This window comes from Grus americana, chromosome 3 (assembly GCF_028858705.1).
Source record: "Grus americana isolate bGruAme1 chromosome 3, bGruAme1.mat, whole genome shotgun sequence".
Taxonomy (NCBI): domain Eukaryota; kingdom Metazoa; phylum Chordata; class Aves; order Gruiformes; family Gruidae; genus Grus; species Grus americana.
The window spans coordinates 57,545,395-57,559,597 of NC_072854.1; the positions used below are offsets into that span (position 1 = coordinate 57,545,395).

A 14,203-nucleotide genomic window follows, 5' to 3' on the forward strand; every position below is an offset into this window, starting at 1 on the left:
GACACGGTCTGGATTGCCTTTCACTGCTTGTCAGTTGACTAAAGCTTGTTTTGAAGGCAATGCTTTATTTTACCTCCCACAAAAAAGTATCAGGCTCCATCACAACAACCATTCACAGCATTTAACTTCAGACGTTGACAACTGACTTAGCAGGTTAAAAAGCAGTTGTTTTAGAGGTGGAGCCGTGGGTGGACTTTTGGAGACCCTGAGTTAAGGGGCTATCCTTTTCCTTTTCACCTACAAATCAGATGATTTAAGCTGTTTTGTGACTTGTTTCCACTTTCTGGGACCTTAAGCTGTCACCCTAGCTGTTCACCTGTAAGGCCAGCTGACCACGCAATGACCATTGAACATTTTTCAGCTGTTTGACCTGTGATTTCTTAGCACAACTCTGTCATAGCACACTGAAATGACACAAGGCAAACATTGGGAGGCAAAAGCAGACAGTCATGTCTTTTATCTTCTGAAATTCAAGTCACTACAGACTTCCCTCTCTATCTCCCTGCTTCCCTTCTTGGTCTGCCCAGTTTCCTCATAGCTGGAAACGTCAAAACTGAAAAGCAATCTTCTCCAAAACTCCCTTCCCACAGCATGTCTGCTCTGCCTTAGGAGAGTGTCAAACAGACCAGGGAGCCATCTGGAAAAAAGGGCTCTGACATGTGTCAAAGCTGCTTGCAAATGTCAGGAGAACTATAAGAGAGATCTTGAAGATCTCCATGCAAGTCTTTGTGTTGTGATTTATTAATGGTACAGCTGTGTAATGCCAGAAACTGAGTGAATCGCATCTGGTACACGGGGTTATTTTTTAAATGAAAGCACAACTGAAGGTCTCTGGAAGGTTTTGCTAATCTCTTTCCCACTCTGAGCCTAGAACAGTCCCTCTATTTATAACTGACTGTCTTTAAAAGTCCTAGAGGCGATATAATACTTTGCTCTCTTTTAATGGAACCCCCTGTCTCTCCACGTCAGTCTTTGAGACCAGGCCGTACAAACCCTCTCCCTCCAAAATCCCAAGCTTGTTCATTTTCCTTCCTCAAAAATCTGTGTCCTCCCTCTCCCCATTTTGAGAGTGTCTGTTTCTCAGCTACATCCTTAGGACTTCCCAGCTCTGACAGGACCTGGGCATGTCAAGAGCGGACCTAAGCCACAAGGTAGAGATAAGAAAACACATCCAATTCAGAGAAGTACCAGTGGAGAGCTTCTCGAGCAAACAACTGACTAAACAAAGCTTTAGTGTGTCCTTAATATTCTAGCCTTGACTCTCTTCATACTACTGTTGCTTATCCTTCCTAAGATTATGTCCCCTCTATCGTATGTCCTTTTGCACTGGATTTCAGAAGGAAGAGTGTCCATTAAATAAGGTCGGGGTAGATTGAATTAATATTATAAGACGATGCTCAGTCATCATCAGTAGCTCTAGCTTCATTTTTTGGCTAAAAATTAAGTGTCTGCGGTACAACATACGAGCATGGAGATGTGGGAAATGAGAAACTAAAGCACAGAAGTGATGGATCAGCTAAGATTTTATATACTAAAACTAACAATGGCAGTTCTATTTTTGAAGCATTCTGGGGTTAAAGCTTTCTATTTGTGGGGAAAAAAACCAATAAGCTATTAACGATAAGCTCTTTCCTCTTGCATCTCAGCCAAAAAAAGCATGGAAAATTTTAGCAATTTCTATAGCCTTCCATTGACTCTACTTTTAACATAACCTTAATTTTAATTCATGCATTGTAGACAGTAAATTAAAAGCTTTAATAATACAGCCATTAGCTCTTATGCTTTATTAAAACTATTTGCACACTCTTTGTTGCAATTGTGAGACCTTTCAACAATACAAACCACACTTTTAATACATAAAGGAGCAGAAACTCTCAGGGAAACAGAAGAATATTAAAACAGAGTTCAATGATGTAGGAAAGTACCTGGATAAAAATCCCCTTGCGCAAACATGTCAATCACATAGCGACAGAATGCATATTGATCTAACAGAGCAAAAAGGAAAAAAAGAGTAATGAAAAAAGTAGATTTAAAATGTTGCTTCTATTTAACAGTGAAGATAAAGCTTGGCAGTGTCAAGACACATTTCAGGTATAGTCTTATAAGTTTAGGGTTTTTTTCCTGGCCTTCAAGTAATTCAGATGTTCAGAAAGAGACAATTTATTGTCCAGATAAAATTCAAGCCTCCCAGCCAAGACCTTCAGAGCCACCAGTGCCGCAGAGCAACCAGCTCTTCTTCTGGACTGGCAGGGTGCAGTGTGTGCCCCAGGTCAGCAGTGCGCAGCCTAGGGTTTGGCGTGTGTCCTGACCCCCCCCCCCCCCCCCCACGGTGCAAACTGCTGACCCTGGCCACAGGTCCCAAAGACTTTTTCTTATCCTTCAAGGTCCATTTCAAATAGTTGCAGCCAGGTGATAGAAAAAGTCAATAGAATTTTATATTGTAATATTTTGTTAATATGGTTTTAACAGTATAATCAATATGTACATTTAGTGAATGGGAATATAAAGAGAACTCTGTGTACTTACACCTCTGCGGCAATGAGATTTTCCACAGAATTTTATCATTTCACTACAGAATTATTTTCCAAACACTAATCTTTGCAAATATATATATATGTATATATTAAATCTGGGTTTATATATATATATATTAAAACTATGCTGTTCAGAAATTAAGGATTCTGAATCTAAATGAACTCTGATTTCAGAAATGTTCATTGTCTATTGATTTCTCCTATACATAAGCAGAGCTGAAGACCATAATAAAAATTTCTAACATTAAGAATGGTGAAGAAAAGTTACCGGTTGTAACTGAGTGCAAAAGAATTGCAACATTATTGCTGGATTCTCCAGTTGGCCAGAAGAAAGCATGTTGCCCCACTGGACTCTAAAAGCCATTAACTTGAAAGCTAATGTTGATGACTAAATGCCATATTTGGTTAGCTACATTAGTTCCCAACTCTCCTTGAGAGTTCCTAGAGCTACAGAAATTACATCTCCTTGTCTTTGCACCTCCTGTTGCATCTCTCCCCTACTTACCTACAAAGTCGCTTACTTTCTCTTTGCCAACTTCAAAGCAAAATTATGCAGACTTTGGAATATTTAAAATTTTAAAAATGGCGTAACTGTTATATTTAAATGCAAAATGATGTTCCCAAGTATCTAACACTCATTAAATCATTTGCTCTCTTACGTAGTTCACTGGAGCATCGGTATTAGTTGATGCCGAGGCATTTTTGTGATTGCTGCTCTGTTATGTTGACTGCCATACAAGTCCTTGGGCTGAAAACTGCAGCTTTCAAGTCATGGTTTCTGATGCAATTGTAGAAATTAGGAAAGGGTTTACAAGCTCAGCAAATAGCCAATTGTTTCTAATAGTCGACAGGAGCCCATGCAGCTATTTCCTGTTACTGAGATGGCGAGGGTAATACTAGTCAGTATTGTAGAACCTGAGGCAAACCTTTCAGGACGTACACAGGGTTGTGTCTATAAACACTGCTTTTAAAACCTTTAATGGCTATTCAGAATAGTTTCTACTTTCATATTTAGGAATTCAAATTTATCATTCTGGCTGTCTCCAGCTTTGGATTCTATCCTTAAGGAATCTAAGGAATTTGGCTGCAATATCTGCCCCAAGTCTATGTGCTAATTTTCTGAAAAAAGTAGCAGCATATGTGTGAGAAAACAAGTATGTACAAATCCGTACTCTCAGTAAGCCCATTTAAAGCCACTGAAGTCAGCAAAGTGTTTGCACTGACTTCAACTCACTTGCAAATAGGGCCTCAGTGAGTCAGTTTGTATTAATAATTAAAATGGAGAAATGCCAATTCTTTAGCCCAGAAAGCAAATGGCAGGGCACAGCTTTTGCCCACATAGCTGAGTTTTCCCTACCCCTCTTTTGACAAAACAAGTTGCCTTCATCCAGACTGCCCATTGGGAAGAGCCTCTGGATTGTTTTGGGGCGTTGTACGGACTCTGGCACAGGACAGAACGATGCCAGGGGACACAAGCTGTATGGACAATCACAGGACAGAGCACAACCCTATGAGGGTTCAGTTTAGGTTCTGATCTAGACATAGCCTGAGGGCTTAGCAGCTCACACCATTTCATTGATATTAAAATAAACCATATTTCAAACATAGTGACATAGACCAGGCTTAAAATAGACTGTGGGTTTTTTGGGGTTTGGGGTTTTTGGGTGTTTGTTTGTTTTTATTTGTTTGGTTGGTGGGGGTTTTTTTGTGGAAATGTAATTTGAATAAACTTTTTTTAAAAAAAAGCTTTAATCTTGGTTGTACCTGAGAAGAAAGATTTTGTATTAAGCTTCTCATAAGATTTCTTTAGTAATTCAACCCCCCAATAAAAAAATCTGAAGGTAGAATGTTAAACTTCAAATAAGAAAAATAGCAATTCTACTGTATATGAAATAATAAGGTGCACAGTGACATCCCATTGAAGTTCATGGGAATTCTGCCAATCAGCAAAGATTGAAACCTAAGGAATTTTAAATGAATATAATTTTCCAAATGTCTCTTCATGGCTAAAAACTCATTTTAATTTAAACTCTCCTGTTAAAAAGAAAATTTCACACTATAGTTTTGACCTTATAACTCTGTAATAGTGGCACAGATATTCATCTGAGTACTAATAAATCATGTCAATTTTTGAGACTAGATGCTTATTGATAAAAACTGTCATAGTTATTTCTGTCATTGTATGTCATCTGATTTACCCTAGGAGATGACCTATCTTTTTTAATTTTGAGTAAGGAATGATGCAACAGCAGGAACATCATAACAAACCTTCTGTAATGACTGTTATATATTTTACATTGCTGTAGAAAAGCTGGCAGAACTATTCCCTTGAGCAAGGAGAAGTAAGGATTGCAGGATCAGGAGATCTTGGCAAAACCATATTGACTTCAAAATTATGTTCGCCTTGGGTCACAGTGGGACTGAAATACAGAACTGAATTTTCTGAGAGTATCCAGCTGGGCAGCAACTGCTTATGGTGGAAAAAAGAAGGACGAAAGTAGAAAAAGCAGCTTTCACTAAACGTGTGTAGCCCTATCTGCAGTGATAAGGGCGGTTTAAGAGGCTCTTTCCTGCCTCCACTCCAGCTGCTCATTCCAACTTTCACCTGCCACGGTTCAGCGCACAGTCACTGGGGTCACGCTCTAAAGCAGACTTACAAAGTGTTCTGTTAATATTTGATGTTAAGATGGATCATTTTGCTAATATTTATCAGTTAAAGGGAGGAAAAAACCCCACAACCTCCCGCCCCAAACAAATGAAAAGCCACCACCACTCTCTATTGCTCTCTGTAATCTTTGACCCCTACTTACTTAAAATATTTTGCTGTCAGGGAGTAAAGTGCCTCATCTGCACACCATTGCCTTTGAGAGCCTTATCCCAAACAGTATGGAGTGGATCCCACTGTGCACTGAAACTTTGTCAGAGCAAACAAAAACTGAAAGACATTTGCACCTCCCAAGAGGAGCTCAAACATTTGCTGAACTTTCCCCTTGGTCACAGCAATCAGCATGAAAGATGCTGCTTTGATTTTATGCCTCAAAGACTCCAGTGTTTCAAGTAAAACCCAAAATTAACTAGAATACAAATAAAAGTTAAAAAAAAGCCAGTTGTTTCAGCACACCTTGTATATCAGAAAGGAGGCTAAGTCTCCAAATCTGTCATATTTCTAGGAACATATAATTTAGGCAACTTTTAAGGGATCCAGTGCTGATGACTATGAAATTCTGAGAGAATCTGCCTGGGCAGATTCAGATATCCAGGCAGGGCTGGCTGCTTTGATGCTCAGGCATGACGATTTATCCGTGATTATCAGCCGAAAGGATCAGATAGGTGCGCCACGCAACGCTGAGCTGCCTCTATTAATGTCAGAATAATCCTGTGCCTGCAGTGTGGCAATTTGTACAGAGGGCAGGTCCGGCCGCCTTCCTTCCTACAAAATTGTACCTAACGCCGTGGCATAGCCTCAGGGAAATCAGGGAACCAGTCAGTGCAACTCGGGAGTGGAAGAACCCAGGCTGGCTCTGACAAAGAGGAGCATGTAATTAGCAGCTCCGTTTAGTGCTGATGCATGTCGATTCTCTGTTTTAGCTCTTAATTTCTTCCTTTCATTGGGGTAATGGCATTTCTTTCCTTTTTAGGAGAAATTTGGAAGCTGAACACATCAAATTACATCGGGTAAGAGTATCATTGCTTCATACAATACCTGACAACATGTTATAATAATCTGATGTAATACAAATTATTACATTCCCTTTCCTCTGCTGCTACTTTCCTTATTGTTGCTGAGGACGTATGCAGATGTAGAAACAAAACATAATTCCCAACAGATCACTGGACAGTCTATATTTTCCAAAATAACTTTACTAGCAATACACTACATTGTAATAGTCTACTGAGCAAATCCATGAAGACTCAGGCCTATCTGAAGAGAAATTGGTCCTTGGTAAAGAGTAATTTAAACTAAAATGAATCTTTAGCCATGACAAAAAGAATATTCTGATTATTTAGATTAAACTTATTTTATTCTTGATAGGCTCCTTCTAGCAGTCTGAGATTCATCTGGAATTTATTTCTACTGCACTTTTCTTTTTCATGTGTGGACTTTGGTCCTTGCCAGCTTTAACTCCATTCTTTCTGCTTCTTCCCTACTACCTTTTTAAGATCTTCATCTGTTTCCTCCTGGTTTTGTTTACCTTTCTTTTCCGATTTAGTTACAGTCTGAAGAGCTTTCTCCTCCTTAACTTTCGGTTTGGCCTTTATTAGCCCAACTTCTGTTGTTTTAGTCTCTGCCTGCTTGAGCTTCCCAGTCATCTTTGCTTCTCCTTTTCCATCCTTCACTTCCTTTTTAACTTTTGCTTCTGCTTTAGTGCTCTTTACTTTCTTCTCCTCTGCAGGTAATAAAGAAAAATAAAGAATAATACTCAATACCATTTATTTTGTCTTCTGCTATTACTAATGAGTATTTCTTCATCATTAACACCCTTGCTCAGAGCTGATGAAAGCTATAATTCCCCAAAACCAGACAGACTTAGACAGAAATATAAGATGCAAGCATGTTTTGTCTTCAGTCCTGTACCAAGTGTTTGGCTGATACTAAGGACAGTAGGCTATGGCAAATAATACTCAATATTTGAAATGGTAATATGTTAGCTTTTATGGTATGAACTATGGAGAGAAATGTTGGTCATGAAGCAAACAAATATGGAAGGTACTTCCAGGCTAAATCTGAGTAACTTCAGACTTCAGAGATCAGAGCTAAGCTCTGTTGTAAGCTACACTGATTTCAAGTGTGGCTATTTGTAAGGGTCCTTTTTATGCACTGATTCTAGGTCTCTGCCCCAAAAGTCTTGAGTTCTTGAGTCTCCCCCTACATCAATTCCCTGGGCTGAAAGACTAGTCTGAGACAGGCCATTTCGTGACATGCCCTGCAGCAGAGTGAGAAGGCTTCCAAGCAGAATTAGTGATTTGTAAATATCAGTAGCTGAAGTCACACAGAGGGTGGTGAGACCAAGAGTATTCCTTCTGCTCGTATAAATCAGCAGCTGTTTCTCATCTGAGACATGGGTGCTGACAACATGTGTATTTCTAGTTCACTTCAGCGGAAAATCTAACAGTAGATTACAGTGCCACCAAATATGGTTTGAACTAATCTGTTTAGTGGGATGTTCACACTTCTGTGTTTCTTCATAGCTCTGAAGGTCTCCATCCCTGAGGCAAAACTTGAATGCTGCAAGATCCATGTCTTCTGTAAGACTCTGGACTTCTATTTCTATTGAGCCACTCAGATGACTAGACTGATTTTAGCAATATGTAAACTGAATAGCTCTACCTATTCTAAACCAGAATACAGATATTTTTATAAGGGACAATTCCTACTTTCAAACAAAGTCATGGCATGACCAAATATATTGCTTGCTTGTGAAGAAAGACTTTCCTTAACTAGTTATAGTGGAAATGTGCATGTCAGATCACTCAAAGATAGGCTTACTTCTTTTTCAGGGAAATGGTGGTTCATACCTTAAATTTTCGTCTTTGAAATTTCAACATATTTTAAAAGGGATGCTGCATAGAACTAATCCCTGGATGTTCTAAAGATATCTTAATTTGAATTTGATTTTAATTTCATTATAGTGTCATATGGTTGATTTTTCATATGCATTATATTCTCTGCTCCAATAAAATAAAGTTTATGAATTTTAATGTAAATTCTGGTAAAAAATGTCATATAAATAAATAAATATTTACCTTTGGGAGGAGGTTTCTTTTCAGCTTTTTCATGCCTTTCAGGTTTCTCTTTTTGAATTACTAGAAATGAGTACAATTGCATATTAGGAAAAAAATGACAAAGAATGAGAAAATATTGCTAAACCACAGTAACATCCCTGGAAGTTTCACATTTCTTCATGACTCCTGTTTTTCAGTTTGCAAAAAACTTGCTGCTTTTTCTCAGGTTCACGCACTGGGTTAAAAAGCTTCAAAATATCTGTTGAGACTCACCTAAGACAAGGCAGTCACACAGATCTGAAGCTTTGTAGGGAATGTTTATATTGCATATTCCAGATGACACAAACTTGCTCTGCTCAAGCTCTGAACAGACATGGGCTTGATCTCGTGCTCCAGCCAGCAGGAAGTCATGCGACTACATTCGTCTTACAGGAAAGGGTTTTTCTTAGCTTGGGCTCACTGTCCTACGAACACAGCCACAAGCCTGATGCTCACTTTGGAGCCCAGCTTGAGTGAGTTCATGTCTGCACAGGATACGCTGTGTAAACACACACATTGCTATGTCCCAGAAAGGCTATCCAAATTTTATGCAGAGACTTCTATCTTTCCTCTCTTGGTTGCCATCCAGACATACTGCCGAAACAAAACAGCCTTGAGAGTTAATTACACTTCTTTCAAGTGATAACTACATAATAGCAACATTCTCTCTAACTGAATTCCAGAGTGCAATTGCTGCCTGTATGAGCCATGATTGATATGTAGACTTTTTTCTTTTTCTTTTTTTTTTTTTTTTTTTTTTAAGATAGCTGTTTCTTAGATGACGTGTCTAAATAGCATTCATATCACTGAAGCTTTCTGGAGCCTTTAACAGGAGCTTAAGAAGTACCCTATGTCTTTTCATTGAGCGTAGAGGAAAGCTCCTGACTGTGGGGGAAGTAGCCACCTGATTTTCAGTATGCCTGTTCCCTGAAGTTAGCCTGGACCTGAGCATCCTCATTTCCTAGGGACTGCAAGTGGCTGAAATGGCCCCTCAGCACTGCTGGTAGCTGATCTAGTCTAGAACAGACCCCAGAGAAAAAGAAGGCGAGCCCGGCAATGGATAGCTCAGCACACTGCCGGCAGAAATGTGCCTTAGGAAGCGCAGAAGGCAACGAGTGCCCTACTGCACTGGGTCCACCCGTAGGGACTCACACCGCATGGGAACTCTTCAAGAAAGGGTAGCATGTCCATATGTCATATCATAGCAGCAAATTTCCCTAGCTACAAAGTGGCCAAATTCTTCATAAAATTTTCCAGCCAGTGACTGGAGTCGTGGCTGCTATTAAACACATTAAAGTTCTAAGTGATTATTTGGTTAGCTAGCAGAAGATAAATGGGTAAACAGGCTGGCTGCTCATTAGGAATATCTCAGTGATTCTTGGAAGTTGTTTGCTTTTCAAATCTACACAGACACCGTGGGCATTTATTTTCTCTGGATTACTTTAGTGTGATTCCACTTTATTAAAAAAAACAGTTATACACTGAAAGTAGGAAAAATGACCAAATATCCCTTTTAAAGAGAGACTGGACAATGGCTGCCTTTCAAAGTCTTTTAGGGCTTGAAGTCTTCATTCCACTTTTTCTCTTTTTTCACTCCTACTTCCTGTTTTACATTTCTCCTTAGAGTAAGGTCAAGTCCAATAAAAACTGATTTGTACATTTGAATCTATATTGTCTGAACAGATTCAAATTAAACCTAATTAATTCCTGTGTCCCATCATCATCAGATTAATCTGAATGCCATAACAGACTGATATTAAAATACATTGCATAGGGCTTTTTTTTTTTTTGAGAGTTGACTGAGTAAAAGTAAGAAGAGACAAAGGCTGAGACCAACCTAACTTCATTATAGAAATATCTGGATTTCAAAAAGCAATGCATGTAAAAAAAAAAAAAAAGGAAAACTTCAGAGCAAAACCATTCAAATGCCAAGCAATAATAAATGTTAGTCTTTAAAAATAGCATAACAGGGCAAGCTGATTGGATTTTTAAATCCCCCTGCCCAAGTCATGGCTAAAAATGGAATTATCAGTCAGAAGAATACCAAAAATCATCTCTCATACATGATATTGCTTCAGAATATATATGATAATTAGTGGATAAGTAAATCTTAACCACAGACACTTCGGCCATGGAAGAAAGTACAAATAATGTACTGAAATGAACATATTATTGCAAAAAAAATAAAGGCAAGAAAATTAAAATCTATTTTTGGTTATGACAGAAGACCCAGACTGAGAGTTAGTAAACACTCTCGCATTAGGTCTGCACCAGATTGAAAACCGATACACAAGAGAAAGCCTTCTTTGCAGGCAAATTACTGAATCCCATTGTGGACAAAAAGACATCAAGGAATGCAAATATAACAGTCATAGGCTTATTTCTTTAGCTGCATAAGAATGATTTATAATTACCTCTGTGCATCAAAACAAGAGAACTAAGCAAGAAATATGTGCTCAGCAAGATCTCACTCAGGGGCTGATCAAGACCTGCTCAAGCAAAAGTGCGAGTAGCCAAAAAATGTACAGCGGGGACTAGAAGAGCTTTATACTTTAAATACACATCTTCACACTCTCCCAAACTATGTAAGCACTTAAAATCTAAAACTGTACAACATCTAATACTAATCTGTGTTACCTTTAGGAGGTGATTTCTTTTCATGTTTTTCTGGCTTTTCAGGTTTCTCTTTGTGAGTAGCTAGAAGTAAATAACAACATTAATGGTTATTAAAAAAGAGAAATGTTGCATTTTAAGTGAGAAAAAGGAGAAAAAAAGGAGAAGAAACACAGCTGGGCACCATGGCTATTCTTGCAAAGAACCAGAAAGATTGATTCAGCTGCTGCTGTCTGCTGTTGATGCCAAAACATGTGATTTGAACTTTCAAAACCTCATCTACCATCCCTGAGGTCTCTGCCCTCAGCTGGGGGAGGAATGGCCTTTCTGGCACAACTGTAATCGCATGAAAGAAGTTCGTCAAGAAGAGTCATGCTTATTTATGTTGTTTACTGGTTCATTTTGTTTGTTTTGTTTATACTGTCATTTATTGGTTTATTTTGGTTTATTGTTATTTTTGATCTTTCTTGTTTATTACTTTGGTTCATTTCTGAAGGATTTTCTGAACTCCGCATAACAACTAACAGTTTTTCCAGCTATGAATGATTAAACACTATAATTAATTACAAATCTAATTGCAATGGCATTATAACTAATGCTCTTTGGGGCTTTTTGTTTGCTTTTAATTTCCACTTTACAAATTGAAATAAAGTACACTATAGTGACTAGATTTCTGGCTCAGGTTTCAGAATACACCTGAGTTCCGAAATAGTCACTGAGTGGTGGGTAGTCTGGAATATTCTCCTATGTGGGCTCTGATTTGTTAATTTTTTGTGATTAATGTTTTCGCAGTAACTTGTCCGTGGGTGTGCAGAACTGATATTTATATGTGTTCATGTCCCCTAAGGGACCCTACAGGGACCAGCATGTGAAAACACTCAGCTGCCTTTTTGACTCTGACATATGAATTTACAGTAAGAACACAAAAATGTATGCAAAAGCATTGCTATGTACTCTCCAGCCTTGTTTTGGTGTTTCAAAAGAAAGTAAGAATTGTGGAAGATAAAGCAGTGCTGGATACCTATTTATTGCAAGTAACTACTTAAATAAAGAATTAGTCCTGCCCTGTGCAATGCCTATACAAAAGCACTACTCAGTATTGCATTTAAAACATTTTTTTTTCACATGGCCTGCCTCATTACCTTTGTTTACAGGTTGTCAGGTGTTTTTCCTGAATGACCATATTCTCTCAGCTACCATACTTACTTTGAGTGTTGGAAATACTCAGAGAAAATACTAATCCAGAGTATAACATATATTATCTCCCTTCCTCAGAAAACCGCAACAAAACAACAAACATGCAGAAGGAATACAAAATGCTACTCTGTACGTCTGCAAACCTTTATATGATGTCATGATTTTTATTCATAAAGTTCTATAACACTTTTTCCAATCAAGGGGATACATAAATGGAAATTGAGTAGACGACTAGTTCTGGGGTACCTAAAAATGTAAAATAAGTTCTGACATTAAATCATTACCTGCATGCCTTTCCTTTTTTTCAGGTTTTTCTTGTCTTTCTGGTTTGTCTTTATGTGTCACTAGGAAAGAAGAAATTTGTTCATATATATATATATATATATATAAAAAAAACTGGAAAAACTTAAGAATCAGAAAAAATTCTACCAAGATAAGTCTTAGGAGACAAAATGGCAAACTGTGAGTTACTCCTGCACTATCCTGTGCATACCTGCACAGCATACTTCATATCACATGGGTGGGAGGAGACAACTCTGGCAAAGAAGTTACTGCTTACCATCCAAGCCATGGTAACACGCCTCAGCTGTTTACTGCAGTAACTCCATTGCTTGCAATTGTCTGCCCATTTTTCAAGAGAGGTTTTCAGAAAACCGTAAGGACTAAGGCAGAGCTCACAGTAAATGCTGCTGCCTGCACTAGAAAGAGGACGTCGCCTGGGCCACCCCATAGTCTGTCAGGCAGAGGCTTGTAAAAACCCTGGAATCAGTCCTGGAGCATAAGAGCATCACATGCACAAATGACACATCTGTCACTTGCCAGCTGGCTTGAAATGGATAACCAGTAATGGATACGGGTAGCTGGTAATGGATACAGATAGCTAGTAATGGACACTAGCTGAGATCAGTCCCTGGCAATGATGATCTCAGAGCCATAATTAGATGCCCAGTATGTGCAAAGGAAAAACTAACACTATGACAGTGGGAACTGTATTATGCTATCCACTCATTCACATAACATTTTCCACTCACTTTTCTAAGGATTTTACACAATAATTTTCCAGACAATGGGAAATAAGCATGTGTATTTTAGAGCACTTTAGAAAAATCAGCTGTGAAACTGCAAGCTAGCTTTAACTCCAACTCCTGTGGAGATTTCATCCCAGTATAGTAAAACTCCCTTTGTCAAACATTAGAAAATAAGTTCTTTTACAGTCCAATGAATTTCATATCTAACTGGAAGCAAGAGAAGAAGGGTAGGGGATATTCAGACTCTCACATTTTTTTAGCAATATTGTGATGAAATACGTGAGAATGAGTTCCTAACATAGCTGACTGAGTCACTTCAAAGTGACTGAGACACTTCTAATAATTCTCTGTGTCATTAGCTAACTTTCCTAAGCTTCATCACAGAAGTTGATTAGAAATTAGAATAAGATGTTATTTACTCTCTCCATTATCTAAATCTCAAAAAGGGAATGTATTTAAAGTAGAAAATAAGCAGTTAAAATACAGGGCTGCAGTGAAACTTTAGAGTCTCCCAGTCGCACTACAATGAAATAGGTCATCACACATATCCATAGTCATAGTTTTAAAATATAATGTACAGTCCGAAAGCAATATTTCTTAGTACTGCGAATACAGAGAATCTCTATATGCAGTAGTGTTTTAGTTGCAATTGTAGCAATACTTCACTAAAAAACCCTAATACATTAACTATTAGATAAAATACAGTTAGGTAGATAGATTATTAGTAGGAGTTATGACAAGTTAAGGCAGTAAAATAATTCTTATTCTTCTTCATTTGTTATCTGAGATTGGCTGGGGCCATTTTTCCTGTTCTAAAAAACTTTTAAAAACATTAAATATTGTTCTTCTATCAAATTAAATTGAAGAGTTTCCTGAGTTTTCCACAAAATAACAGTTGGAAATACTCAGAGAATATACTAATCCAGTATAAGGAGACATCTTAATGACACATTTATGTTTTAATATGGGACATTCTAGTCTTTGCTCTGTCATTTTTCAAAATCTCAGAAAAAAATTCTTTTCTAACCACGATTCCATTTTCTATTAATAAATATTCATTCTAACAGA

At 38.0% G+C, this 14,203-nt stretch overlaps 1 protein-coding gene across 22 annotated transcripts in view; it reads right to left on the bottom strand.

Annotated features, from left to right (window-relative positions):
* The window catches only part of TRDN (triadin), a 246,075-nt gene that overhangs the window by 154,252 nt on the left and 77,620 nt on the right, over positions 1-14,203 (bottom strand). For all 22 annotated transcript variants that reach the window (XM_054820908.1, XM_054820900.1, XM_054820910.1 and 19 more), the window contains 5 exons: positions 12,392-12,451; positions 10,935-10,994; positions 8,280-8,339; positions 6,728-6,922; positions 1,926-1,985 (listed from right to left, as the gene is read on the bottom strand). In XM_054820908.1, the coding sequence (XP_054676883.1) occupies positions 1,926-1,985; positions 6,728-6,922; positions 8,280-8,339; positions 10,935-10,994; positions 12,392-12,451 (435 nt within the window). The remainder of the gene's footprint in view (positions 1-1,925; positions 1,986-6,727; positions 6,923-8,279; positions 8,340-10,934; positions 10,995-12,391; positions 12,452-14,203) is intronic.